The following is a 26,711-nucleotide window of genomic DNA, read 5'->3' as shown; positions in this document are numbered from 1 at the left end:
ATAAATTTACCACTGGATGTGGACCTATACTTTTTGGCAACATTCTCATACAATGATACGCACAGTAAACATGGAAGTACTGCCAGAGAAGACTAATATACTGTTTGAAAATCCTAGCTATACTATTCTTTTCTGGACAGAATTCCGGAGCTGTTTGTGGAGCTCGCTTGCCTTAGCAAGTAATAATTCCTGTTTCAAATACATTCGAAGAAAGAAAGAAAGAAAAAGAATAAAGCATTACTACGATTAAAATGCCGACTATTGCAATCTATCAATGTTCAAAACTTTGGTCAGTGAATGATTTTTGCTTCCTTTGTCTACATTCATATGCAGCTGGAGTCCCTTCCGAAGATGAATCGCCTGAACCAGTCAGATACTACCAGCATCCTAGTACGCCAACTGACTTGCTTGCTAAATGTTAACATAGAATATGGGCATTAGAACACAGTAAAATCTCCGAATACAGAGGTAAACTATTTCTCACAACCGCTGATTAAGAGTCAGGGCATAAGCAGTATACCTCGCATACACGGAATACCATAACCACTGGGTGCTGCGACCAATGGAAATCCAGTCTCCAGGAAGCTGTGCAGCCGTTTGCTCTCCACCTAGCGGAGCAAATTGACCAAGATGCCTGTATCTGTAGGAAAAAGGAAATAGTAATAATAAGAGAAACAGATTGGAATAAACGATTGCATAAAAGTAATCCTATGCTTGCAAACATTATACAACTGTTCCATAAACAAAATGACATGGTAACTTATCAATCCCTGAAAGTTTCTTTCTCCACCTCATAACCATCTTTATTATGTACACGCTTCATCAGTAATAGTCCATAACTATGCAAAATTAGTGTCTAGTTATAGATCTTCAAGCGTGCAGTGGCTGTCAAAACTTTCACGTCAATTATTCATGGAATAGTTGGCATTATCTTATGTGAACATATATGATTATACTGTTACAATTTTATCTGTGAAACTGTTGTACTAAAATGTCTAATAGGTAAATGTTAGCAGAAGTGATTTTCAATTCCCCCAAATAATACCAATATAATAGCAATAGATTTTGATAAACTAAATATTAGCAAAACTAATATCAATACCAAAGAAAAATATTTAACCAAGGTACTAAATGTAGAAAACTTTTAAACATTCATGATAACCATAAATAAGAACTCCAAATGCAAATCACAAAAATAAAAAGAGAAAAAAAAAATTAACATTTACATGGTTCAACGATGTATCTACATTTATGAGCGGAGCAATATTTAATCTACTATGTAAATCACCAAATACAAAAAAACTTCAACTCTAATATCACTCTAAATAATGGTGACTTTCCTCTCCGATATTTTCCTCATGAATTATGCCTACACACAATTCTAAAACCTAAATATTTTTATTTATGACTAATTAAAAGTTACTAAAAATCTTGCCCAACGTTCAAACACCAACATAACTCTAATTTGGAGCATAGGATAGCGTTTGAACCCTTGTGAGGCTGTTTAAACACTTACAGAGTGCAAAATTTTTTGGGAAATTATGTTCAAATGTCCAAGTGCTTATTTAAATGCTTACAGAATGCAAATCCTCTTAGAAAATTGCATTCGAATGCCAGTAGAATGCAAGTCCTCTCGAGAAATAGCGTTGGAACGTATTAAAGGCTCGTTCAAACGCCCCAGCACAGTAGATCTAAAAAGTCTGAATTTGAGCCAAACTTCAGCAGCAACTTAAGAAACAGGAGAAATAAAATATGTACCAAGTGGGAAATGAGAAATTAAAGATGCAACCATTAATACAAAAGGTAGATTGATTTATAAAGTTTGGCAGGATCTGTTCTTGTCATAAGGATGAGAATATGGAGATCAAACAGGGTGTTTTTGCATGTAACTCCTATTGAATGAACAACAAAAATCCCCTCATAGTTCTTAAGATGTTACCTCTTTAGTATTTAACTGAGTCTGAAAAAAAAAAATTTCTAGCATAACCACTTAACTAGTGAGTTTCTGAACTAGACAAGAGCTACAAATTTATTAAAACTGCAGGAGCGCTTCAACACTTTTCTCAGTTATAATGAATGAGCGTAGGTATCTAAAGCTCATCCCCCAAAAAAAAACTACAAAACTACTCATCTATACCAAGTCAGTAAAAGGACATAGCTAACAGAAATCGGCACTCAATCGCCTGAAACACCATGAAGTTACGATACTTTCTCCAAAATATAAGACAAGTTCATCTACTGTTCAGGTTCAGCAGAATACAATACAGAAAGGAACTGTAACTCTTGAATGCAAAAGCATGAAGGAGAGATAAAAACACATACTGAAAGGGGTGAAACCGATGACGACCTGGTCCTCTGATACGAAGAGGACCTTCAGGGTGTTCTGCACAGATCTTCATCTTGTTAAAGCACCGAGCAAGATAATCACCTTCTTGTGCAGCAACCTGAATTAAGTAAAATTATGTGAAAGCGTATATAGCTTAGAGTACTGCTGTAAGTATGCAACTCTTTTATCAAATGATGAGGGCATGTCAGAGTAGAGTAGTCACTGAGTTACCTGAGCTGTTGCAGGAAGCATCTTGACCTGTGAATCCACAACTGCAAGGGCTTTCTTAAACTCTTCTATGTTGATTTCCTTGGATTCCTTAACATTATTGCCATCTGAATCCTTCAACAGATCTAAAAATCCCTTCAACCGTTTACTCTTAAGATAGAGTTCAACCTGAGGATACCTCTCGCAGATATCACCTAGGACATCTTTGATTTCCTTCAAAGTTAAAGTTCCAGAATTATCCTTGTCTGTTACCCTAAATATTGCAGAGATGTCTTCCTGAGATTGTTTTTTCAATTAGATATTGTAAGACAAGACAATTCAAACCATTCTTTAACAAGCTTCTTTAAATATGATTTAGAACATGATGAGCTAATTTAAAGAAGTAGGACCATTAACCAGCTGCCTTGTGCCACATTTGCATAATATCCTAAATTAAGGTTTAAACACATACAGCCCTCGCCACACATTGTGCAGCAACAAACTACATTCTATGTTCCAAAAAAATGCCAATCTTTGTCGTGGGCGGGCAAACCATATGCACGAAACTTAGTTCATTATTATATGATAATACATGGACAAAACATTGTTTAAAAATATAGAGAATTCATTTTACTTAATTGTAGTACAATCTATATTTTTCAATATGAAGAAATCATGGGACTAACAAATGGATGCTAAATGGCTGCAAAATAAGTCTTCTGTTAAAGAGTGGCCCATTACATGAGGCTTCAATCAACAGGGTTCAAGAGAGAGATGTTCGTAGCCTTATTCTTCATTTCTAAAGAGGTTGTTTTCATGACTTGAACCCATAAACTATTGAATGCAAGAGGCAAGCCTAGCATTGATGCTAAGTGACATCCTTTCATGAAAAAAATAACAAAAATCTTCAACTATACCTACTAAGAAAGAAATTTCTAAATGTAACAGTCATCTTTGCAAAATTTTTGATACTTGATAAGAGAATTTGATATCCACGCCCCAAAGCTAATATATCTTGCTCGGTGGTTTAACAAGATGAATATCTGTGCAAAACACCCAAGTGCATGCATCTCATCTCTTATTAGTATAACTATTATGTATCTTTGTATGAAATACTCTTATATATCTATCCGTGATAAATATATAAATCATGATGGTTTTGACATTAACTTACATGTTAATAGACATTGCACTACTTGCACCTACCATTAGTTAGTCGAGTCCTGACTAGATAGTGGTCTCCACTCACTCAGGCCAAGGTTGAGGGTAGAGTATATTATGTAGTACTTATACTATTAGTAGCCTATGTTAGCTTGAGTGACATTTAGATAATTATACTACCTTATTAGAACTAGATTATGATGATAGAAAAAAATATGATTATGAAGTGAGGATATATTTGTAGCGGTACTCGACGATATAGGATTATGGCGTCCACGAATGAGTTGAGAGCGCTCTTAACTATTCCGTAGCAGACGGTGATGATTTTAGAGAGGAGATATGGGCTTACGACTGAGGTTTTTAGCCTAATAGCTACAAACAATCGGTTACATGCAATATTGTCAGGCATATTCGGACAACATCAACGCTAGATATATTCCTTAATGTATGAGATGACCAATGAGCACGTGCTTGTGATGTGATGTATAGCATATATGGATTATCTAATGGATAACTCGATGAGCAGGTAATGATAAGTTATGACTAAGACCCTTTGGGAGCATGTTGATATCTGATTCTCCTTGATGCTGTGTGAACATAATGAAAATTAGTATTTAGGACTTATGCGAATATATAAATTCTAATAATTGAGATTCTGTATGAATAAAAGATATGTATCATAACATTATACTTATGTAAGTTTATCTTGATATAATAAGGAGTTGGCATGATTAAAGATAATATTATGCAGTTCTCATATCTTGCATTTATAAAGGAATTCATTATAAGTCATTTCAGATATGCTTATTCTATTTGTTGGCAATTACGAGCATACATTGGAACATCCAATATACAATTATATTGTTATAGATTATATAGATTATACTTGTTAGGTCGTGTGCTCACCATCTCTCGGTAAAATTATTTCAGAGTTAGGGCAAGCGGACGCGAGTAGCAAGGAATAAATGCCTTTACTTTATGTTAAAGTTTAACTCCTTTTATTTGTTGCATGCAAGCGTTTTATGATTTAAAATATATCTCAGACATATATTTTTAAAGGCTCATTGTGGCATGTGAAACTTATATCCAGACTTATATTTTACTTAAAAATATCTATGGTATAGAATATTTTTTAGACCTATTAAATATTTATCTATCTAAAAAAGAAATGGCATGAACCAAAGTCATGTCAAACATTGTAATGCACATACCATGACCTTTCTTTGGCTTATCGTTGCGCAGTCACCAAGTGCGTATACATCGTCACATCCATGGACCCTAAGCCATTCATCAGTTGCTAATACACGCCTGCTACCCTATATATGTGTTAAAATAGATTGTGTCACATCTAACTAATTCATGAAGCAAGCACCAATGACAGATGAACATTAAAAAAAAAAAAAAAAACAAATCGAATACAGAAAAGATTCAGGAGGATGTAAGTCGACCAATTGACCTGACCAACTTGTTTCATGAAGTCCGAAATGATAGGACGCGTCCCAATTCCTGTAGACCACACAGCCATGCCATAGGGAACAGAAACTTCTCCGGTCGTTGAATTAGTCATCGTGATGGCGTTATCGGAGACCTTCACGACCCGAAAATTGGTTTTCACTTGTATACCATCTCTCTGAAACTTGTCTTCGGCAAACTTGGTAATTCTTTTGTCAAACCTACATAATGAAAATTCCAATATGTAAGCAAATCCTGGAGCTGGATGGACGACTTATAAAGATAAAAAAGATTCAATCAACGCAATCTACACAATCTAGGGTGTATAGCATTCAAGATCAGCAGTAGATGATTGTTTGAGACACATATCTGTTGTATATATAGTTTCATGTTTACCAGGATAATCTACAAGTACCCTCTTACATGGTAAGAATATGCCCTCCAGCTTCGATTACTGATATGCTTACTAAGTCTTTAACAGTAGGATACAGCTTGGCCAAATCTTCAGTGACAAAATCATGCAACTCTGCAGCAAATTCTACACCAGTTGGACCACCACCAACAATGATAAAATGAAGATTCTTCCTCCTCTCCTCCTCACTTATATTTGGGAGGCTGGCCTTTTCGAAACAATTCATGATGCTTCTGCGGATTCTCTGAGCATCCTCTATTTCCTGTAACAATGTAATTTATCCTGACTGCAGTCTTGTCGTTCAAAATGAGAAGAAACTTAGGATAACAAATGCAATCACATTGCCATAACTTTTAGAAAATTATATGTAAGCCTAGTAGAAGTCAACCTTCAAAAAATGGCAATGCTCCACCACACCAGGGGTATTGAAGGTGTTAGGCTTAGCTCCAACTGCAATGACCAAGTAGTCATAATCGACTGCAAATTCACCATTGCCATCCAAATTGGTCCCGATACTTGATCGACAGTGAACTTTCCTGCTTGCTGGATCAATCTTGTAGCACTCAGCTTCCCAGAATTTAATCATTCCATCTTTCTGCAAAGGAATACTCATAGAATTGCATTAGCTCTTTTACCATAAGAGATCATTATATCAACAAAAGAAAAGAAAAGTTAAAAGACGAAAAAGAAAGGTACGGAAACATCTGGTCCTACCAATCATGAAAGAAAATATATCAACTCTAACTATTTGCTTTAAGCATCAAATACGATAGACTAATATATTTGCTTTATCTGAAATAAGATGGCCCGTACCTTTTTCATGATATTGCGGATTGGTTCAACAATACTACGTGGCTCCACTGTTCCACATGTTACACTTGGTAGCAGAGGGGTAAATGCAAAATAGTTACGAGGTGATACTACTTGAACATCATATAAAGAGGTATCTAGATTTTTCAAGAAACTTGTTCCAGCCCAACCAGTTCCAAGCACCACCACCTTTTTCCTGCAAGTTCTGTGAGAAGAAGGTTCTAGACGCAGATCTGATTTTGCATCAGCATATGCCACAAGACCTCCGCCGCTACTGGGAAAGAAAATTAACGCAAACCCATAAACTTGGACACAGGACAGAGCATGAGAATTCATAAGTAGTTAAGAACAAAATATATCTTCTTAAGTAAGACTGCGACAGAACGAATGAGTGGGAATAATATACATCCAATTTATTCCTTCCAACAAAGAAGTAAGAACTTTCTCTGTACGGTGAAACAAATCAACTCCAACCATTTTCAATATAACAAGTTTAACCTTAGGTGTTGAACTTCCCGTTTATCTTTCATCCATAGTCACCTAAGCTGTGCATCGTTTGAACCCCTCTCCTTTCCGTGATAAATTTGCTTTCCAAAAAAGTTCAAGCTTGAGATATTTTCTCTTCCTCATGTGGACCAGCATAAGAGACCTTGTGTTCAACAAGTCCTTTATCTGTCAGTGCATGCATAACAGGAATGTAAACATGTCATAGCAGGATGGATTATAAGGACTTAACAAGAAGCAAGAACAAAAAGAAGGGACTTTTTGTTCATAGAGCAGATTTTATTAGACTTTACTCTCCCAAGTCAAACTGTTCCTCCTCCGAGAGCAACATCTGATCCGTCTTTTGCAATCACCACCTCCGTTATACCAAGGACCTCCCTCATATCGCTGTGGGTTCAATTGGGAAGTGTATGCCTCTGTCTTTATTCGTCAATCCGCTAACATTACATTCAAGTTTTTTTAGATCCTTAAAATCATCGTCATTAAAGGTGTGAATGCTCCCTTTGTGAATGTGAGATGAAAATGAAGAAGAATAACAAAAGAAATCAATCAGGTTGGAATTTTTTGGCATAATATTTTTGGAAAAAAAATTGAACTCCTTTGCGAATAACAAAAATCGCCCTGTTAATATCATTCCCGAAAATAAAGATTAGCCTTAGAGAGTTTCCAATCTTATTGAGTTCAATTAATAATGCAACTTAAGCTCTGCCACCTAAAACACGCATGACAAATATGTCTTCACTTTCCATGTAACATGTAACATAATGCGTAAGAGAATACGAAGACACCAAAATCTTACAAGTTCCAGATTAATCCACGTTATTCATCAAACATGCAATCCTGCTATTTAAAGCAACAAGGAATACCGAACCTTGCTTGGTCAACAATGAACTTAGAAAAGAAAGTGCACACCTTAATGTCTTAATGTTGAACTTCCATTTCCCTGTATAATCTACTATCTTTGATCATATCAATAACTAGCGCTTGAAGAAATTCACATGCGCGCCGCTTTTGGTGATCTCGAACTTATTATCCAGATCAACAATAAGACATGCAATTGTATACCGCACAACTCTGTTCTTCTAAAGCATAAATATCTCTTTCGTAGCATTAGATCGCCAATGTAAGAAGCTTCAACACTATTCCAAGGATACACATCTAACAACCAGATATATCCTTGGATCGACGGATCGAGTGAGTCCAGAGATCAAATACAGAGCCCGCAATACTCAAGTACATGAACAGAGAAACCGTCGGAACAAGCGACTAACCTAGCTAAAATGAATTGATCGAAGAAGATGAACGCAATGCAGAAGCCTAAAGGTTTCAAGAGATCCAGAACAGGAACAAATAAGAGATCGAAACAGATGAGAAAGATGACCTGACGGCGATTACAACCACAAGCTTCGACCACGCCGAGCTTCGATGGACCGCCTGTGATGCGCGATCCAAGAACGACGTCGAAAACCGCACCATCTCGTCTTTCTTGAGATCGGATTCTAGACGAGAACAAGAATAAATATTTCCTGACGACAGAGGGAGGCTAGGCGGTTACAGGATTCCTGAGAGTATATATCTATATATATATATATATATATATATATATACCGGACACGCGGCCTCATAGGACAGTGACATAGAACGGTTCTTCGCTTGAACTCTCGTGCTTATTCTTGATACGTGCACTCTTTCTGTTGGTAAATAAGCACGCCCTTCTTGTCTTGTTTAATTGAAGGAACACGAGGTGGAGCGCGCATTTAGAAAATAGGTGGTGCGCTTAAAAGGTTTTTCGGCGTCGACTTGGCAATCAAGTAGGGTGCACGTGCGAGAAGTTTTTGGAGTCGTCCAACAAATGCACCCAAAAATTTGACCAAACAATGGAAGAATGCAGTGTAAACATGTATGACTGGGTCCCATTACTAGTTTATGTTAAAATATGAGTCAGTCTGTCATATGCCCGGTGCGTGAGGACCAGCCCTGGTCCCTCCACTTTTTCTGGAAGAGAAGGCAGAGTAAAGATTTGACGTATTTGAAGTAGACTACAAAAATTCAAAGGAAAGAGGTTTTATTTTTTAATAATTCTTTCTTTCTTTTTTCTCTTAATGGGCCTTATGAATTATGATCCTCGTCTGGCATTGACATCGTTGTCCAAACAGTTGAGGAGAACTGACCTATTCGTTACCCAAATCCGATCCAATCAATTCCAATCCAATCCTCATTGCTTGAATGGAGGCCCTGACACTGACAAAACTCATGGACCAGTCGGGCCATCTACCATCGGTGCCACTCTTTTATTTCATCTTTTAATACTTATTCATTTATCCATACCGATAAAGAATGTAACAAGGTAGCGAATCTAACTGCTCGTTTGGATATGCATAAACTCCTTTTTTTTTTCTTTTCAGGGACTCAGCATTTCAAATCTCCCCTCTATCTGGATACTGTATTCTTTCCTTTCAACTCTCAATCTCTTAGAAGGATAAATACTAAATAATACTTTGCGGGCTTAGCACTCTCTCTTCATCTATAAAAGGAGATATTTTTAAGAGTGTTTGATCAAATTAACCCTCTTATACTTATTTATAGTCCACTCATACTTAGGAGTCTATTTTGGGCACATTTGCCTTCTTATGGGATGACAGAAATAATTAAAATTAAGTGGGGGAGGATAATGGGTGTGAAAATATGTAATTCATATTTATTTTATTAGTATTTAATATTATTTATTTGTCCGATTATAATATATGATAAACTCTTCTTATTTATCCGATTGTGCTGATATAGTGAAGTGTAACATTGTGATATAATTGAAAAAAAAAAGGTACCGATAGATCTTCCGATCAGGTAATTCTCAAATAAAATGCTAATAAATTTAGCATTTTATATTAAAGAGCTAAATAAGTTTAGTATTCTTTATCAGGCGATAGTATTTGAGACACAATTTGATACAAACTTTGCTTTTTTTATTTTCAAGTAACTCCTGTATTCGAGTTTTCCATGTTTATCTGTGTCCATAGAGAATGCAACAACGTTGTTTATTGGGCAAAAGGATATCCTTCTAGTTAACTCGTATTCTTCTTTTGACTGCGAGAATTATTCTTCTTCCAATTGCTGATTTGCTGGTGGAAAGAAAGGCAGCACCATCACTTCTTTCTAACTCTTGTTAACTCTCCTTCCTTCTTTATTTGGCAATTACGTAGCAAAATTCCTCTGTATTTGGCGTTCGTGTCGGTGGTTCTCGTTGTTATCGGCAATTACAAAGCACCGTCACAGTGTTTGAGTCTACAGTGGCCGCAATGAAGCCATGGGACATTCGACTTTTTACACTGTGTCTCTGTACCATGTTGCACTCTTTGAGCTTAATGTAATCTTTTTCTTTGTTATGCATGCATGTTCACTGAGTTACAAGTTTACTTCAAAATATATCTCTGTTTATAATTCTTTAAATGATATTAGTAAAATTCCTTGCCGAACAGCTTGTTTTGCTCGTTATTCATTGATCCTAGTGAAATGAATGAAGTACACCGGAGTAATTGTCAGGATCAAAATTAATAAGGTTACGGAATTTGGCTGTGCATTAAGATTGCTAGCAAGATTAAAAAAAAAAAAAAATACTAGGGATAGTTTTTTTTTTATCATCAGGTGCCCTGCTTTAGCCCGTATTATATAACAACACCTTCTGCTCTCTTTCATCAAAAGAAAAAGAGAAAGAAAAAGGGTTCAAAAGGTAAAATAAGCTGCTCCTCCACTTGCATAGCACACCAAACAATAACAAAGCAAAGGACAAATTTAGATTAAGACGGGGGGTGCATTAGTAAATAATTCCCCCTTACGCCAATGAACATGTCCAAAATCTTCTTTAACAAAGAAGCTCTCGTAGCCCAGCCCCGAGATGGGTTTGTCCCGTTTATGTACATGAAACTTTGTATCATACAAAAAATCCCCTCAAACAAACCAAAATTTATTGGAAAGCCCTCTAAAATAATTCCGGTTCACCTGTATCCGGAGATGTCGATCTCGATTAAATTATCCTCCTCAAGCGCGATCTCGATGAGTTCGTCGTCGTCTTCTTCCTCATCCTCCCACCGGAAACATCGGTTCTCCGGCGAATCCCACCCCTCTGCCGCCGGAGATCCCCCGCTCTCTGTCTCTGTATCAGTGTACAGAAGGCCCAAGCGCTCCAACCCGGGGAAATCTAACTTGGCGCATCTTTGCGACTCGCCATTCTCCTCCTCATGGTCGTCTCCTTCGTATTCCTCGTAGATTACTTCGAGGGGACAGCCCCTTCGACTCCATTCAATGAAATGGTTAGAAAAGATCGTTTTTTGATGGAACCCGGAGATGCCCAACTCGATTTCCGAGGTGGGTTCGGGAGGGATTGGGGTGGGATTGGTTGTGGGAGGCGGAGAGTGTGATTCGACTTGAGGTTTGGGAGTGGAGCCGAAGCGGAGGAGGGTGGTGAGGAGGAGGATGGTGGAGAGGAGAACCGGGGAAAAGAGAAGGGGGAGGAGGGGGCGAGGGAGGTAGAGGAGGACGAGGAGGGAGGAGGTGGTGAGGATGGAGAAGAGTGGATGAGATGAGAGGGAGGAGAGGAGTTGCGAAGCTTGGATTGAGAGCTTCGCTTTGATTGCAGGGGATTGTTCCATCTGGGTTTGTAGAGAGAGAGAGAGAGAGAGAGAGAGAGAGAGAAGGGAGAGGAAAGGGAATGGAATGGAATATAACAGGGGAGGAGAAGGAATGGTGAGGAGGTTAGCTTTTTAGATTTGGTGATCTCACTGTAATAGTCTGAGTGAGGACTTTGATAGATTCTTTAATTGTTGACTGATGTCACTTTGTATTCTATATACATGATGTAGGAGTATGATGCTTTGTTATTTAGTGCACGAATTGTCTCCATGTGTCGATTATGCTTACAGGATTAAGTCTAAAGTCCATTTTATTACTTTTTAGCAGAGCAACGCTCATGATTTGATTCCTCCATGATCACGAGTAGTAGATCTTCCCGGCTAAGACCACTGTATTACTTTAATCTACTACTTAGCCAATCATATGATCTTGAAGGTAGCTCAGGCAGAGGAAATACCTAGCATTCAACGAGTAGATATTTGGATGTGACAAGACAAATACTATGCTCTATGATCAAGATATATGTCTCTTGGATGACCAGTTGCTGTCATAATTAGGTAATTAATAATATAGCTTGCTCCACAGTGCATTTTCCCGTACTTTGTGCACATGCATGTGCGATATCCACGTACTAAATAATGGGGATCCTAACTTTTGAGTTAAAATTCTAATCTATAAGCTTAATTAGCTTTATATCATGTATTAACTTCCGGCTCAGTCTTTTCTCTATAAGAACTCAATATACATATATATACTTTTAAGACTGAGTCAAAGTCATTTGTTCACTGGATCTCAAATTGGCTGGATTGGGTGCTAAAAGCTTTTCTTCTCATGCCAACCCTAATCACCTGCCTACAAAAACTTTGTCTGGGGGCCTTCTCAAAAAGAGGGTTGGCACCTTTCTTCAAGGCTGAGGGCTCCCCAACTCCCCACCCTTCCTTATGGTGTTGGGTAGGAGTGACCCATGCACTTTAATGCGAGTGGAAAAGGGACATCCTATTCTGGAATTGGGGAACCCACCAAGATTAGTTGAGGGGACCAAAGGTTTTGTCTTAATTCTTCTACTGTTAGCTTTAATTCTTTGAGGTCTTGCAAGTCTTAAGCTAATCCTATATCTAAGTAGAGAGATATGAAGCATATAACACACACACACACACACACATACTTAAATTTGCCATTGTTTCGTATAATATTCTTCCCCCACGGGCCACGGGCCATGGCCATGGCCATGGCCATGTGGATTGCGGAATGAGAGGGGACCCCTCAAGAAGTTTCCTATTAAAAGGAGATGGGGACATGGATCTTTTTTGCAGCTTTGGTCACTTTGTACGTGATTAGGCTTTGAAAGGAGAAGAACTTCTCAACCTTCCGATGCTACAACAACAAGTACCATAAATCTCGGCCATCACCAACTTCTCGAGGCTCACATTGATTAGAGCCTGGAGAGAATAAGATCGATGGATGTTTAATTTAATTTTAATTAAATTTATGACTCAAATACATGGCAACCCTCCCTCCTGGTGATCGACGCGAATAGTATTATTGTACCAATCTTTATTGATGTGAGAAGTACTAGCATCCAACCAAATTAAGCATAGTTCTTTTCGTAGCTCGAATAAGAGCATCCAAACTAGTATGAAATATCCAATTGTATTTGTGGTCCATATCAATTGAATTTGCTACTAGACAGAGAACATTCTTTCACAGCATTGTCTAGTGATCTCACTATTAGGTATACTTTTGCTAATCGGATGTATATCTTCTAACCAATACATATGTTCATTGTGTTACGTTTTTGTTATTCATTCTTTATAAAGGAACTCTATCCAACCGCATGCATTTTGTGGCTCGAATTGGGCAAGCTTGTCGGCAGCGAGACAATTATTTAGCCTCTGTGGAAACATGGGAAGTGGCAGATCAATGCATTCGTTTCCTAGTAATAAAGCTGCAGCACCAACAGTTTCACACTAATTTTTTTCTATGTTGTTAGTTTCTTCACAAAATTGCTCAACTGACAAGCTGCAATTTTTTTAATCTTTTTTTTCTGCGGGCAAACTGGAAGTGGCAGATCCATAACCTCCAGCTTCAAGAGGAGTCTAATAGTTGTATAGTAATTTTTTTGTGGGGGGCATTCATATATATAAATAAATATAGACAATGGCTTTTAGTTGGGTGATCAAGCTGGTCCCAAGTTATTCAATTATTTAGAATTACAGTTCATAGTTCTATCAGCATCGCATTTTTCACACTAACCATGTACTATTGTCTCCCTGCTTTCGCTTCCGTTGCGATAAATAGACACAAATGTTGACTAATTCATGTACATTTGTGAGTTCTTGTGACCATATCTTTTACTTCCATGCCTTGTCATAGTGCACATCCACTTGTGCATTGCTGCAGCTGGAACTGCAATAATTTGTCTTTTGGAGCAACTTCCAGATATGAGATATATTATATATATGCACCTCTTTAATCTTACCATCAAAAGTATGAAACAAAAGGCTGCAGGCAAGTGATAGTTGTGAACAAATGACTTAATGCTGGCAACTTGATGCGTGCCCAACTTGACTACTTATCCTTATGTTGTAGAACATGGGCTGCTGTCAAGGATATTTTCCATAAAATTAATTGAAGGATCAAATTCCCAACATTCCTTATTATAACTTCATGGTGTATTGGTGTGCCAACACATGGATCAATTTCTGTGCCCATATATATATATATAATCTGGAATGAGAGAGAGAATCAAATTTAAGGAACCACTGAGGCAATTCATTTGTTTTTTTTTTTTTTGTGCATAGAGTGCAAGATAATGATCAACATTGTAGATAATCTTAAACATTACTGCCTATATGTTTATGCAGAAGTGTGCATCGGATAAAGAAATCAATAGCTGGTACTACAATAAGAACTCTAGAAGTACTTTAGATACATGCAATTCTGGATATTATCCATGTCAACTCCATCCTGTATTTAATAGCAGAACCTTAAACAGAGTAGTCATGTTTGCGGTGAATTAGCATACAGCTCTTCCAGATGGTAGGGAAAGGAAGCTCACTCAGTGGAATTTGTAGCAATAATTCAAGTAAATATCACTCATCATTGCAGAACTCAAAAGGATGAAAAGAAAGAAGAGATAGATATAAGCCTATATCATATAATTTCATCGTATAAAATCTTTCAGATACAATGGAATACTAACAAACAAATTATTCATCCAGCTATTTACAAAAGAAGGGTCTTCTTCTCTTGTAACATGATTCTTCTCTTGTAACATATGCTAAAGCCAATCTCTCTTCAATGAATGCATTGAAGAACGGCTTCCTATAAAGTAATTCTACAAGTAAAAGTTACAAATTTTGCAAATTACATCTCAAAAGTATATCAGGAAACGTGTAAATACATCAAAAGACCAACATATACATCTTTTTGTATGTACATCTTTGGTTATCAATCATCTGGTGATGCAAAAAGGGCTACGGTGATACTGGCAAGTCTTTTGCCATCAATCCGCGACTTGGAAAACCTCTGTTGCTTCGGCGCGTTTGGGGCTTCCTCACTATCTCCAAATTCATCATCCTCCTCTCCGGCCTCATTCTTCGTCTTGAAGACACGCTTCGCTAACGGAGTGCTGAAGGCAAAATGCAACTCCCTGGCAATCAAAGTCTGCAGAACAACAACAAGAAGACCCAATTAGAGCTCACGTCAGATATAACCCAAACAAGGCCTGAAATGTTATTATTGCTTTTGATAAAGAGAATACTTACTGCTTGATTGACAGACTTAGATACCAAAAGCAATTGCTTCAAGTCACTGTGATTCACCTTACACAAAACCCTGACCTACAAAATTACAACACTTTGGGCGTCACATTAAGGAATCTAATAACTCCGAGTACTTGGGGTTCATTATAACTTGGCAATGGAGTTCATTATTACCAGAATGTCTTCAGGTAGCAACTCGAGGCGATTCAATCTCTCCATATGACGCCTTATGCTGCGGCGCTTTTGCATCGGCGAATGAAGGATAGACGAATCCAACTTGCGAGTAACCACAACTCTTTTCCTCCCCAAAATCCTTGTACTTTGCCCGAACTTTGAGCTCGTATCCTCCGAATCTTCAACATGGATCTGCCCCATTGCCATTGTTTTGTGATCTTTATCAAGCAATCGCCAAACTGTTGCTTCTTCCAACTTGGTATTATTTCTTCCGTAAATCTGAGAAATATAAACAAATCATTAGCTAAACAACTGCAATGACGATGGAAATCTCGGGATTTCCTAACAAATCTTAAACCCCAAAGAGAAGAGGAAAAGCCACCGAAAGTCAAAATCCCCATTTTACAGAATCGAATATTGAAGGTGTATAACTAGTGGTGAAAAATGATCAAAACCCACAAGTAAAATTTCAATAAAAATTACATCTTTCTACTCCACCATTTCGGAATGCAACGCTAAGCAGAAGCAAACTCAAAGCTTTCGACAAAATCCACATCGAGAGAGAGAGAGAACCAATAAATATACCTGATAGTAACTTCAAGGACCCCAATGTTCCAACAACTTGCGCGCTGTGAGAATGACTCGGCTAGAACGGCTTCAACCCATTTATATAGAGTTCAAAAAAAAAAAGAAGAAAAAAGGCTTACTTGAAATAAGAAATATATTCCCTTTCTTTTGATAATTTTAAATTTTGTCAGGGTCTTTTCTTGGAAAGTCCTCGAATAGCCGCCACACGTTCGGAAGCGAGTAATATGTTTCGTTAAAAATTATTCGTGTTTGGATTCGCGCCCATTGCTCTTCCAGAACACAACGTGCTATAGCGGCCATCTTTGTTTGACCACCTCTATCAGACGGTTGAAGATGTTTGTCCACGTGTTCACGGGACACGTGGAACGATCGAAGCGTTTGATAAACTAGCCGTTAGGATACCATGGTTACGTGTCACGATGCGATAAGAAGGAGGGGGTGAATCGGATTTGGCGGACGTGGCGATTCTAAGTCGGTCGTGGTCGGCAATGTCGGTTTCGGTTGCTTAAGAAACACGCTTTCTAAACGCCACCGACTTTGACTCGGCTCATCTCGGCTCCGCTCCGCTCAGCTTGTTCGGCTTTGGCCTTGGATACATCTGGATTAAGCTGTTGCTGGACTTCATAGATTTGCCTTAGAACTTTGAACTACATTGACTAATTTTACGGGCCATTTTTATGATTTAGCAAATGTTCATCTAAATTCTAAAGTCTAAACGCACCGACTTGAATTGAGTTTGAACTTTTCTAAAAGGTGTCTCTTAGGAAACATGAAATTTTGGTAATCTCAACTCTCAAGTCACTACGATTATCTAGTTTGCTTAGCTAATTAGAAGAATCTATAGTCGTAATCTTCAGACCCTTTCTTATTTGGCAGTATATATCACTTAAAATTACTAGAATCTTTTTTCTTCATTTTAGGAGTATTCTAATTGATGATATTGACCGCCGTTTTATTAATTCAATAATCCAACACCAACTCTTCCATCGCATCCTAAGATTTTTTTTATTTCTCTGTCACTTTTAGTCTTTTCCTTTCTCCCACAGGCCACAGCAGCAGCAGTGGCTATAGTAGCCTTTGCTATCGTGGCCATCATGGCATTATTGTCGTGACCTAATTTTCTTTTCTTTTTATTATTTATTATTCTCTGTAGGATCCGTGGTAATAATTTATAAGTTTACTTTGTATAATTTATAAAATTCCGATCCTCTTAAGCTTGTATTCTTGTATAGCTGATTCTATTGAAATATTTTGAGGTAGTCAAGTCTGGTGTTATTAATGCTCTTCATGTGATGATGCCAATGATGACAAAATGGGACTCTTCATATATCCATGTATTAAGTTGTTGTAACTGAATAACAAATTTTAATCGAAAAAATATGCGCCTAGGCGTTTCCCTTAAAAAAAGAAAAAGAAAAAAAAAAAGGTCTGTTAACGGGTTAGCGGTTTCATTGGTTAGGTGTCCTTCTCTCTCTCTCTCTCTCTCCCCTCTCTCTCTCTCTCCCCCGATCTCTATCTAACAGCGTGAAAGGGTCAAGATCTTTAACGTACGCACCACGACTTAACCTTCACCAGTTCGATATCTCGTCTCTGCCTTCGCCTGCTCCGCTATTCAGTGATCGAAGTGGTAATATCACTCTGATTTAAGAAGTTTTGCCACTCTGATCTCTTCTGAGCGATAATTTAAGATGCATTTTACTATAATTTCTCCAAAGTTGGTGTCATTTAGAAGTTGTGGACATTTGTACTACTTATCTATGACGAGAAGATGAGATCGAATTGCTCGTTTGGACGGGAATGTGATTTTTTTTTTATGTAAGAATACTGTGATCATGCGGCATTGCTTTCTTACAACTAACGAAAGGAATTATTATCAAACCATCGGGTTATCAAATGTTTGAACGATGAAAGAAGAAGCGGAGAGAGGATAATTGTTGAATTTGCTATTGTGGAATAACAAAATTTTGTAACCTATGCTGCAAACTGTCCCCGATCTTTCTTGCAAACTGATATGTTCGAATATGCATTTTATGAACAAAGAAAAAGTTGCTGCTGAAAATTTGTTTTCTACGAACTTAGTATCTTTACGCGATTACTATTAATGCCCTGAACTCTGAAGTAGGATATTTGAATCCTTTTCCATGTTCATCTTTGTTTTGGTTTAGGTTTCCTACTAATGCAAGTGCTGTTCTGACTTTTCTCTCTACTTCCTCCCATGTCAACTATAATCTTCCCCTCCAGTTCGAGACATCTTCCACTGGAATGAAATAACTCCTTGTAGTTCTATGTGTGCCCTTTAGATGTGTCCGAGCCATTTGTCGATCTTTATGGAACTTATCTCTATCGGAGGTACCCACAGCTTGCTCTTGATACAAATCCCATCCATCCACCTTAAGAATCCTTATCTCACTGACATTCATCTCTGTATATGTTGATTTATATTGCCCAACTGATGTATTTGGAAGTGTTGGATTGAAATTACAAGCATTACATTACATACGCATTTAGAAGATAGTCATACCTAAGTATGAGTTATTGGTCCTATACTCCTACTATTTCACGTAGTAACGTATTCAGTTAGTTAAAATTTTGTTATTCTTGGAAATAAATTTTTAGAATTAGAAACTTTTGAAGTCAAGAGAATTTGTTTTTTTTTCGTAAAGCTTTAGGTATCCTTCTATAGAGAGCTTTGGGGGATTTTCTTCAGAAGTCTTAGAGATCTTCAATATTCTTTTTTCTTGGAGTTGACTCATTTTGGGCCATCTTGATGTCATTTTGTATTTGACAGCAGGCAGAGTTGCATTATTTAAGAGTTTGTGTTTCATGGTTTTGTTGTTTTCTCCATCATTGCTACTACTACTTTTTTTCTGACTATCTGATCATCGATCAGGCCTTCTTTAGTCCATCAATCTATTGTCACCTTGACATACCAAAGGTTACATCATCAATATCTAGTTTGGGAAATTCTGTGTATCTCATTTTTTTAATACTTAGGTTCTCTTGCAAAGTACTCTTTCTTCAGTCATCCCACATCCTTTAACACTAGTTAGCTACTTAGCTTTGCCAAAACTATAAAAAAACCAAACTAGAAACCTCAAAACCTCGATTGGAATATGATCAGGTTGTGCAGTCTTTCCATGCATCTTCTTCACGCATCATGAACTCACTTGATCTAGTCTTTTTGATATCTTAGACCAATTTAATATTAACTATGGATATATTAAACTGATTTAGTTTGTTGCCTAAAGAAAACTATTATGTTTATTCACCATTTTACGGCAGTTCCAAATGGAAAGCAATACCGCTTTTGGTAACCAAATGGTCAATACATCTTTTGATGGGCCAAATTGTTTGCTTTCCGTCGTTTTACTGGAAGTTTAAAACTTTTTTTTTTCTTGTTTCTATTATTTGTCATTGGATGGCTTTAATAGCTTGCATTTGGAATGCAGGTCAGCGGGAGCACAGGTGCACTGTTGAATCATTTTGATGGCTATTCTTGTTTATAAGTTCTCATCGTGATAGCTATTCTTGTTTATTAGGTTTCATCACAACTCATAAGATGATTAGCTTAGTTCTGGGATGTATCTAGTGTTATATTTCCAGTCAGTCTATGTCAGTAAGATGCCATATCAATCTTTAAATTGGTTTGGTGTGTTTGACCAGGATATCTCCAACATAAGTAGAGTTGGAAGGAGAAGATGCAGCCTGTGGGTAATGAAAAACCACATAATTTTCCTGGAAGGCCTGCATCACCTTTTTCAGCTGGCCCACACACGTCTTCACCTTTCATATCTTCAGGTCCTGGTTTTGGTTATACTTCTCCAGTTACAACCTCATTCCCCTCTGCTAGCCTGGAGGCATCAGGTTATCTGCAATCAGCTCCATTCTTATCTGCAGGATCTATGACTAGCATGCAGAATTCTGGTAACGGAATGCCAGAACCACCATCTTTAAAGTTCAGTGGGCCACCTACTTCACCCTATCTATCATCCTATTCGACGCAAGATGCAACTACTTATCATCAGTTTCAAGCTCCAAGGTTTCCTCCACCTGCTCAACCTGCAACTCCCTTGCAGGGTCCTATTGTGGGTTCACCAGTTACCAACACTATTGGATCTTCTAGCTCTCAGCCTCAACTCTCATCTGTTCAGCTTAGCTCTCCACCTCAGACTGCTATGCAATCACCATCTAGAAATAATATTCCTCCACTGCCAGGGTCTTCGTTGTTCACACCCAAACCACCTGCTCAGCCATCTTTGCCTGGATATCCCAGTGTTCTCCCAAGAGGCAACATGCCCCCATCACCTGCTGATCCATTGTATCTTGGTCCTAGACCAGTTTCACAGCCACCATTGCAGACTTTTTCAGCTGCATATATTCCCCCATTGCATGCTTCTCCATACTATGCTCACCAAGTAGGTGCTATACCACCACCACCTCCTATTGCAACTCATCTAGGATTTAGTTCGAGAGAACAAATTCAATTTACCAATGTAAGACCTCCTGGAGGAGCTCCTATTCAAGATTTAACTGAGGACTTTCAGTCATTATCTGTTGGATCGGCTCCTGGCTCTCATGATCCTGGTGTTGATATCAAATCATTACCAAGGCCTCTTATTGATGATGAAGAGCAAACTAAAATTCTGGAGTCATATCCATTAAACTGTCACCCTAGATTCCTGAGGCTTACAACTCATGCAATTCCGAGTTCTCAATCATTGCTTGCTAGGTGGCATTTGCCTCTTGGAGCAGTTGTTCATCCTCTAGCTGAAGGTCCTGATGAGGTAATAGTACCTAATTCTTAATTTCTTAATCATTTAATAGATTAGCACCTTATTCTAATGTTAAAGTGATCAAATTGTTTACTTTCTACTTTTCAGGAAGCAGTTCCAATTGTCAATTTTGGACCAGCTGGTGTTATTCGGTGTCGAAGATGCAGAATTTATATAAATCCATATGTGACATTTACAGACGCAGGAAGGAAGTGGCAGTGTAACCTCTGCTCGTTGCTCAACGATGGTAGGCAACCTGCTGAATCACTTTAATCCATCTCTGCAGATTATGTTCACCTTGTTATGCAAGTGTGCAACTGCAGTAATGTGGAATAGATAGCTAAATTATTGGTCATTTCATTTCTCTAGTTGCTTTTTTTTTTCAAGGACATTTTATATTTATGGATTTACCCGTTTGTTACCAGATATCTTTTTCTTTTCAAAGTGAAAACCCACACTTTTTCTTCCTCACATCATACACTAAGTTCCTGTTTTTTTATTCGATGTCCTACATCTTTGAGCAAATTTAGGTCTAATGAACTGCAATACGGTTTGGCATAATGATCTTTTTATTGTCATACGGTTGGGTTTGATACGTTGTCTTCAATTGGTGTCATTTCCTCCAGTTATCAGTGGAATTTCTATTAATTCTTGTGTTCTTTGTCATTTAGTTCCTGGAGAGTATTATTGTGCTCTGGATGCTACTGGCAGAAGATGTGATGCAGATCAAAGACCTGAGCTTTCTAAAGGAAGCGTAGAATTTGTAGCTCCAACTGAATATATGGTGCGACTGCCAATGCCGCCATCATATTTCTTTCTTATTGATGTATCAGTGGCTGCAGTACAGTGTGGCATGCTTGAGGTAACTTATTTGAATCTATGAGGCTATGTCTTCATCTGCAAGTCCCAGATTGTTGCACTATCTTTTTTGACAACATCTGTGAATATTCTTGAATTCAAAGTCAGTTTAAAATATTTTTGCAGATTGTCTCAAAGACCATAAAATCATGTCTTGATGAATTTCCAGGCTTTCCAAGGTCACAGATTGGCTTCTTAACCTTCGACAGTACCTTACATTTTCATAATCTGCAGGCATGTTCCTATACCTTTTCAAACTATGAATGTTAAATGTTTTTCTTTCATCTATATGAAAATATTTTCTCCTTTAGCATGCTTCAATTTTCTCCTTTTATTCTTTATTGATAGGGCTCTAATACTAAGTACTAACATCTCATAAATTGACTATTCTTTGTTTGTGGCAGTCCTCCTTGACACAGCCTCAAATGATGGTGGTAGCAGATTTGGATGATATATTCTTACCACTACCTGATGATCTTCTTGTCAATTTGTCTGATTCAAGGCATGTTGTGGATGTATTTCTAGATAGCTTGCCCAATATGTTCCAGGACAACGTAAATGTAGAATCTGCTTTTGGCCCTGCCCTTAAAGCAGCACTTATGGTTATGGTAAGATGCTTTTCTCCATAGGTTGGTGAAAATTGGTGATATACTTAGTTAAGTAATGCATATTCTACCATATATTTGATAGAGTCAAATTGGAGGGAAGTTGCTGATCTTTCAGAGTACGTTGCCATCTCTAGGTGTTGGCCGTCTAAGGCTACGAGGAGATGATCCTCGTACTTATGGCACAGACAAGGAGCACATTCTGAGGACACCAGAAGATCCATTTTACAAGCAGATGGCTGCTGAATTTACAAAATATCATATTTCTGTAGATTTATATGCTTTCAGTGAAAAGTATTTTGATATAGCTTCATTAGGTGAGAATGCCACAGAAAGGAAAAAAAATCGTTAATCAAGTAGGGAGTTTATTTTTTCCTTTGATATGTTTATCACTTTTCATTTATTATGTCAGGATCTCTAGCCAAATATACTGGCGGTCAGGTATATCATTATCCATCCTTTCAGGCAGTTACTCATAAAGAGAAGTTTAGATATGAGTTAGCCAGAGACCTTACAAGGGAGACTGCTTGGGAAGCTGTCCTGCGTGTTAGATGTGGAAAAGGTCAGTAAAGTCATAGTTCTTAATCGGACCACTGCACTTGCTCTTCTGAGATTCTCTTCTAAGAGATGCTCGGTGATATTCAAGGAAAGTTTTTGTTTCCAGGGGTGCGGTTTACAACCTATCATGGTCATTTCATGCTAAGGTCCGCGGATTTATTAGCTCTTCCAGCTGTGGATTGTGATAAAGCCTTTGCAATGCAGTTATCTTTGGAAGACACTTTATTGACAACTAAGACTGTATATTTTCAAGTTGCACTACTGTATCCTTATATTTCTCATGCATCAAGTGGTTTGTTTCTCTCTTGGATAATTCTCGCATGTGTTATTTCTTTTGCCCCATAAAGCAAACATACAGAAAAAGTACCAGAAATAAACAGTTAAGAAGAATTCCTTTTAGAATGATGTTAGCTATTGTTTTTCAGTTTACATGTCTAGGTTTATACATGTATAGGCCTATGAGCCCGTAAGATCTCGAGACGGGTAGCTACTTTTTGATAAAACAACAAAGATGTACATGCATTTATGAACATACTATGATACTAGTACATCATATAGAGAAAAATGTTTGTGCATATAGGTATATTCACTGTCATTCTTCATTAGTTTGTTCATCTGTATGGATTGTGTCTTTAGGATATTTACCCTGGCTCTAGATGTAATTTTGCATTTTTCCATCAGCTTTTCAAGAATCCTGAATTTAAGACTACTTAAGACTTGAGACTTTTGCTCTAATATGCTTTTCTCTGAACTTTTCTTAAGTTCTTCGATCGAGGCTTACTGGTTGCTGATATTATTCCCCTGGTTCAGATCTGAATATCTGATCGCTCCAGTTATCTGGTCAAAGTAATGTTTCTCTTTCATGGTATTCAGTTTGCTATATTTTTTGGTTGGTAGCGTATGGAGAAGTATTTTGTGTTAAACAAACACTTTATTGTGAAAGGACTTCTATTTGCAAATATCTAAAATCAGGAAGATGTGAACCTGGATAGTTTCGCAATAATGCAATCAGGAAATTCTTTCTTTATATATTACTATATTATGTTACTTTTATTTGTTTTCTATTTTGCACACTAATGCTCCATGTATTCGCTATCATTACTTTATTTGTTTTATATTTTTCACACTAATGCTCCATGTATTCGCTATCATTACTTTATTCGTTTTCTATTTTGCACACTAATGCTCCATGTATTCGCTATCTCTGATTAATTTCCCTGAAGAAGGAAAATTATGATTTCTCTCCTTAGCAATTGCAAGATATACTTCCTCTTCAGGTGAAAGGCGTATCAGAGTACATACAGCTGCTGCACCTGTCGTAGCAGATCTTGGTGAAATGTACCGCCAAGCTGATACTGGTTCCATTGTCTTGCTGATGAGTAGGCTTGGTTAGTTTAAAACTTAACTATTGTTCATCTCTGTCACTTGCTACAGTTCTACTACTGATGGTTGAGGGAAAAAACTGCAGCTATTGAAAACACTTTGTCTCATAAGCTGGAAGAGACACGGCAGCTCATGCAGTTGAAGCTTGTAAAAAGCCTTAAAGAATATAGGAACCTCTACGTTGTGCAACATCGGTTGGGTGGAAGGCTGATATTCCCAGAATCTTTAAAGTTCTTGCCTTTGTATATATTGTCTCTTTGTAAGTCTGTTGCTCTTCGTGGAGGTTATGCAGATGCATCTCTAGATGAACGCTGTGCAGCTGGTTACAGTATGATGATATCACCTATAAGAAGGATGCTTAAATTACTCTATCCTGGCTTATATAGGATTGATAAGATCCTGACGGCGGTACTTTTCCAGAATGCAGTTCCACATTTTCTGTTGTTAGAATGTTCAACATCTACAAATTTCATCAAGATTCTTGCAGGGAATTTTGAAAATTTTGCATATGCTTCTATTTGCAAAAAGAAAGTGAACATTCTTAATTGATTCAATGCAAAATTAAGAACAATAGAAATTTCCACTAGACTACTAGAGTTTGCTTTTCTTGTGAAGTTCGTGGAAGTAGTTTGGCAGTGTCCTACTGTCATGACAATTTTTAACTGACATGAATATGGAATTTTTGAATTGCGAGAGATATTCTGCCTCATCAGTCTATTTGACAGTTTAAATTCATAATGAAACATTCTACAAGCTATGTTATCATACAGATACAATGCTTCATATTTGTGATGAATGTGAGGTTTTATGGTGTATGAATATGAATTTTGCAGGATACAGAAAATTTTGATGAACCCTTACAGCAATTGGCCTTGACTGCTCAGTGCTTGGACATTGGAGGCCTCTACCTTTATGATGACGGGTTCTGCTTCATCATTTGGTTAGGCAGGACAGTATCATCCGTTCTGGTAAACAGTATATTTGAAGCGGACGTATCTAGTTTCCCTGATCTATCCAGGGTATGGATTTTACTTGCACTAGATTATAACTTTTGACATATGCCTGCTCTATTTCTAGAATATCATCTCTTAGATTGTGATAAACCTACTAATATAAAACTAGTAAATTCCAACTGATGTTCATGTTTAGGTGTTTTTATTTTGATTTCAAGAACTTAGTTTGTCTTTCTCATCCAATGAGATCTTAGGTTTTCTTACTATCATGTTTATTTGAGAGCTGTAAGTATGCCATTTCTTTATTTCAATCTGTATAACAAATTTCATTTCTAGGAGATGAGGTTCTTGAAGATCATGTTTAGAGTGTTTATCATTTTCTTTATGGCTACTTCGTTTGTCAATATTCTGAAATTAGTGTATCAGAACAAACTTATGTAAGGATATGCTATTTTTTCTCTCAAACATTGAATTGCATCTTAAAGCATCCATTGACTTCTTGTGTTCTAAGATTTGATTTGGATCATATTGCAGGTTCAATTGCATGAAAGTGACAATAAGGTATCAAGAAAACTTATGAGGATATTAAAAGAGCTAAGAGCGAAAGACCCTTCCATCTTTCAGTTATGCCGGATCGTAAGGCAAGGTGAACCTAGGGAAGGTTACCATCTTCTCTCCAACCTCATCGAAGATCAGACTTCTGGAACTAGCAGCTATGTTGATTGGATTCTCCAAATATATCGTCAATCTCAAAGTTCCTGAGAAGAGTAAAGAATCTCCAATCTTGACCTTTTTTTTGTTCAAATTGTTTTCATTATGTGATATATCATATGAACCTAGCAGATATTTCAGAGTTTTGAGGTGAACTATAGAGTCTTGAGTAACAGGTAGCCCAGTAGCCAAATCATTCAGTCGAGCTAGCCAGTCTGAGTTTCAAAATTAGTTGCAACTTTCATGATTGATATTTTTTACTTTTGTGTGATTTCATTTTGCTCTCTTTTTATACCTTCTTTGGACTTTTTGTAATTTCCTGTTTGTCTCCTTCTTGGTATTGTAAACCAAGAACATAAAAAGTGGTGCGCCGATGTAGCGAGTCTGGAAATTAATCAGTTATATCCTAACGTAGCAATTTTGTCAATGGCAAACTTTAGCATGCAAATTTGTCTCCCTACCTGATCAAATGTATCGATGAAGCAAATCTTACGTTGATAATCAATGGACGGCACGGCACGGATGTAAGATATAAGTTCAGATCAAATATGAAAAAATATCTAGCAAGGGGTCAACGCCTGATGATATGATAGAGTAAAGGGCATAAAGCTTAATTAGCCAATTAATTCATGAGACAGTTTTACGAATTTATTACCGCCTCTCTTTAGGTTTAGTGGCAAAATACCTTCTTCTCTCACCTGCCTTGTGTAAGCCTTGGGTTAGGTAATAAATATTTGTCAACTCCCCATCTAGCAAAATGGACATTAATACCCTTATATTATTATTTTTTAAAAAAGACCTTACAATTAATAAAATGGTTAATTTTTGTGTGAAAAAAAAAATTAAT

The 26,711-nt window shown here is 37.3% G+C and overlaps 4 protein-coding genes across 12 annotated transcripts; 1 reads left to right on the top strand and 3 right to left on the bottom strand.

Annotated features, from left to right (window-relative positions):
* Positions 1–8,391, bottom strand: LOC140763252 (external alternative NAD(P)H-ubiquinone oxidoreductase B3, mitochondrial-like). 5 transcript variants are annotated; one of them, XM_073101354.1, is made up of 11 exons: positions 8,254–8,391; positions 6,775–7,040; positions 6,372–6,642; positions 5,947–6,153; positions 5,570–5,820; positions 5,151–5,367; positions 4,906–5,010; positions 2,558–2,830; positions 2,323–2,444; positions 521–640; positions 1–411 (listed from the first exon to the last, which is right to left on the bottom strand). In XM_073101354.1, exons 2-11 carry the CDS (start codon positions 6,843–6,845, stop codon positions 324–326), a joined length of 1,725 nt encoding a protein of 574 aa, XP_072957455.1. In that variant the 5' UTR covers positions 6,846–7,040; positions 8,254–8,391; the 3' UTR covers positions 1–323. The 5 variants fall into 5 exon arrangements, with proteins under 5 accessions (XP_072957455.1, XP_072957453.1, XP_072957452.1 ...); XM_073101352.1 differs by having other exon boundaries at positions 7,166–8,383; XM_073101351.1 differs by having other exon boundaries at positions 6,775–7,373; positions 8,254–8,352.
* Positions 8,392–10,595: 2,204 nt separating this feature from the next.
* LOC140763406 (uncharacterized) lies at positions 10,596–11,674 on the bottom strand. Its single transcript, XM_073101587.1, has one exon. It carries the CDS (start codon positions 11,516–11,518, stop codon positions 10,865–10,867), a length of 654 nt encoding a protein of 217 aa, XP_072957688.1. The 5' UTR covers positions 11,519–11,674; the 3' UTR covers positions 10,596–10,864.
* A 2,926-nt stretch (positions 11,675–14,600) lies between these two features.
* Positions 14,601–16,153, bottom strand: LOC140763179 (F-box protein At1g61340-like). 2 transcript variants are annotated; one of them, XM_073101258.1, is made up of 4 exons: positions 16,022–16,153; positions 15,437–15,715; positions 15,266–15,340; positions 14,601–15,164 (listed from the first exon to the last, which is right to left on the bottom strand). In XM_073101258.1, the coding sequence occupies exons 2-4, from the start codon at positions 15,641–15,643 to the stop codon at positions 14,949–14,951; spliced, it is 498 nt and encodes a 165-aa protein (XP_072957359.1). In that variant the 5' UTR covers positions 15,644–15,715; positions 16,022–16,153; the 3' UTR covers positions 14,601–14,948. The 2 variants fall into 2 exon arrangements, with proteins under 2 accessions (XP_072957359.1, XP_072957358.1); XM_073101257.1 differs by lacking the exon at positions 16,022–16,153 and adding an exon at positions 15,920–16,005.
* A 1,396-nt stretch (positions 16,154–17,549) lies between these two features.
* Positions 17,550–26,248, top strand: LOC140763374 (protein transport protein SEC24 A-like). Of its 4 annotated transcripts, XM_073101541.1 has the most exons (14): positions 17,592–17,651; positions 19,474–19,563; positions 19,688–20,808; positions 20,905–21,043; positions 21,468–21,658; positions 21,781–21,888; positions 22,059–22,262; positions 22,345–22,576; positions 22,672–22,821; positions 22,924–23,080; positions 24,078–24,205; positions 24,286–24,608; positions 25,034–25,219; positions 25,688–26,248. In XM_073101541.1, exons 3-14 carry the CDS (start codon positions 19,723–19,725, stop codon positions 25,913–25,915), a joined length of 3,132 nt encoding a protein of 1,043 aa, XP_072957642.1. In that variant the 5' UTR covers positions 17,592–17,651; positions 19,474–19,563; positions 19,688–19,722; the 3' UTR covers positions 25,916–26,248. The 4 variants fall into 4 exon arrangements, with proteins under 4 accessions (XP_072957641.1, XP_072957642.1, XP_072957643.1 ...); XM_073101540.1 differs by lacking the exon at positions 19,474–19,563 and having other exon boundaries at positions 17,550–17,651; XM_073101542.1 differs by lacking the exon at positions 17,592–17,651 and having other exon boundaries at positions 19,193–19,822; positions 19,922–20,808.
* The last annotated feature ends 463 nt before the right edge of the window (positions 26,249–26,711 follow it).

Source organism: Typha angustifolia, chromosome 7 (assembly GCF_048772165.1).
Source record: "Typha angustifolia cultivar Huaian chromosome 7, ASM4877216v1, whole genome shotgun sequence".
Classification (NCBI taxonomy): Eukaryota; Viridiplantae; Streptophyta; class Magnoliopsida; order Poales; family Typhaceae; genus Typha; species Typha angustifolia.
The sequence above is the reverse complement of the archived record's forward strand: the minus strand, read 5'-3'. Positions and strand labels throughout refer to the sequence as shown.

Excerpts from the sequence above, each read along its gene's own strand:
- LOC140763406 (XM_073101587.1), bottom strand. The coding sequence starts at position 11,518 with ATGGAACAATCCCCTGCAATCAAAGCGAAGCTCTCAATCCAAGCTTCG.
- LOC140763252 (XM_073101350.1), bottom strand. The coding sequence starts at position 8,348 with ATGGTGCGGTTTTCGACGTCGTTCTTGGATCGCGCATCACAGGCGGTC. Across the intron at positions 2,445-2,557 it reads TGCTTCCTGCAACAGCTCAG|GTTGCTGCACAAGAAGGTGA; the intron begins GTAACTCAGTGA and ends TACTTAATTCAG. Across the intron at positions 641-2,322 it reads CATCGGTTTCACCCCTTTCA|ATACAGGCATCTTGGTCAAT; the intron begins GTATGTGTTTTT and ends TTTTTCCTACAG.
- LOC140763179 (XM_073101258.1), bottom strand. The coding sequence starts at position 15,643 with ATGGCAATGGGGCAGATCCATGTTGAAGATTCGGAGGATACGAGCTCA. Across the intron at positions 15,341-15,436 it reads TGCTACCTGAAGACATTCTG|GTCAGGGTTTTGTGTAAGGT; the intron begins GTAATAATGAAC and ends GTAATTTTGTAG. Across the intron at positions 15,165-15,265 it reads CTAAGTCTGTCAATCAAGCA|ACTTTGATTGCCAGGGAGTT; the intron begins GTAAGTATTCTC and ends GTTGTTCTGCAG.
- LOC140763374 (XM_073101540.1), top strand. The coding sequence starts at position 19,723 with ATGCAGCCTGTGGGTAATGAAAAACCACATAATTTTCCTGGAAGGCCT. Across the intron at positions 20,809-20,904 it reads TAGCTGAAGGTCCTGATGAG|GAAGCAGTTCCAATTGTCAA; the intron begins GTAATAGTACCT and ends TCTACTTTTCAG. Across the intron at positions 21,659-21,780 it reads TACAGTGTGGCATGCTTGAG|ATTGTCTCAAAGACCATAAA; the intron begins GTAACTTATTTG and ends ATATTTTTGCAG.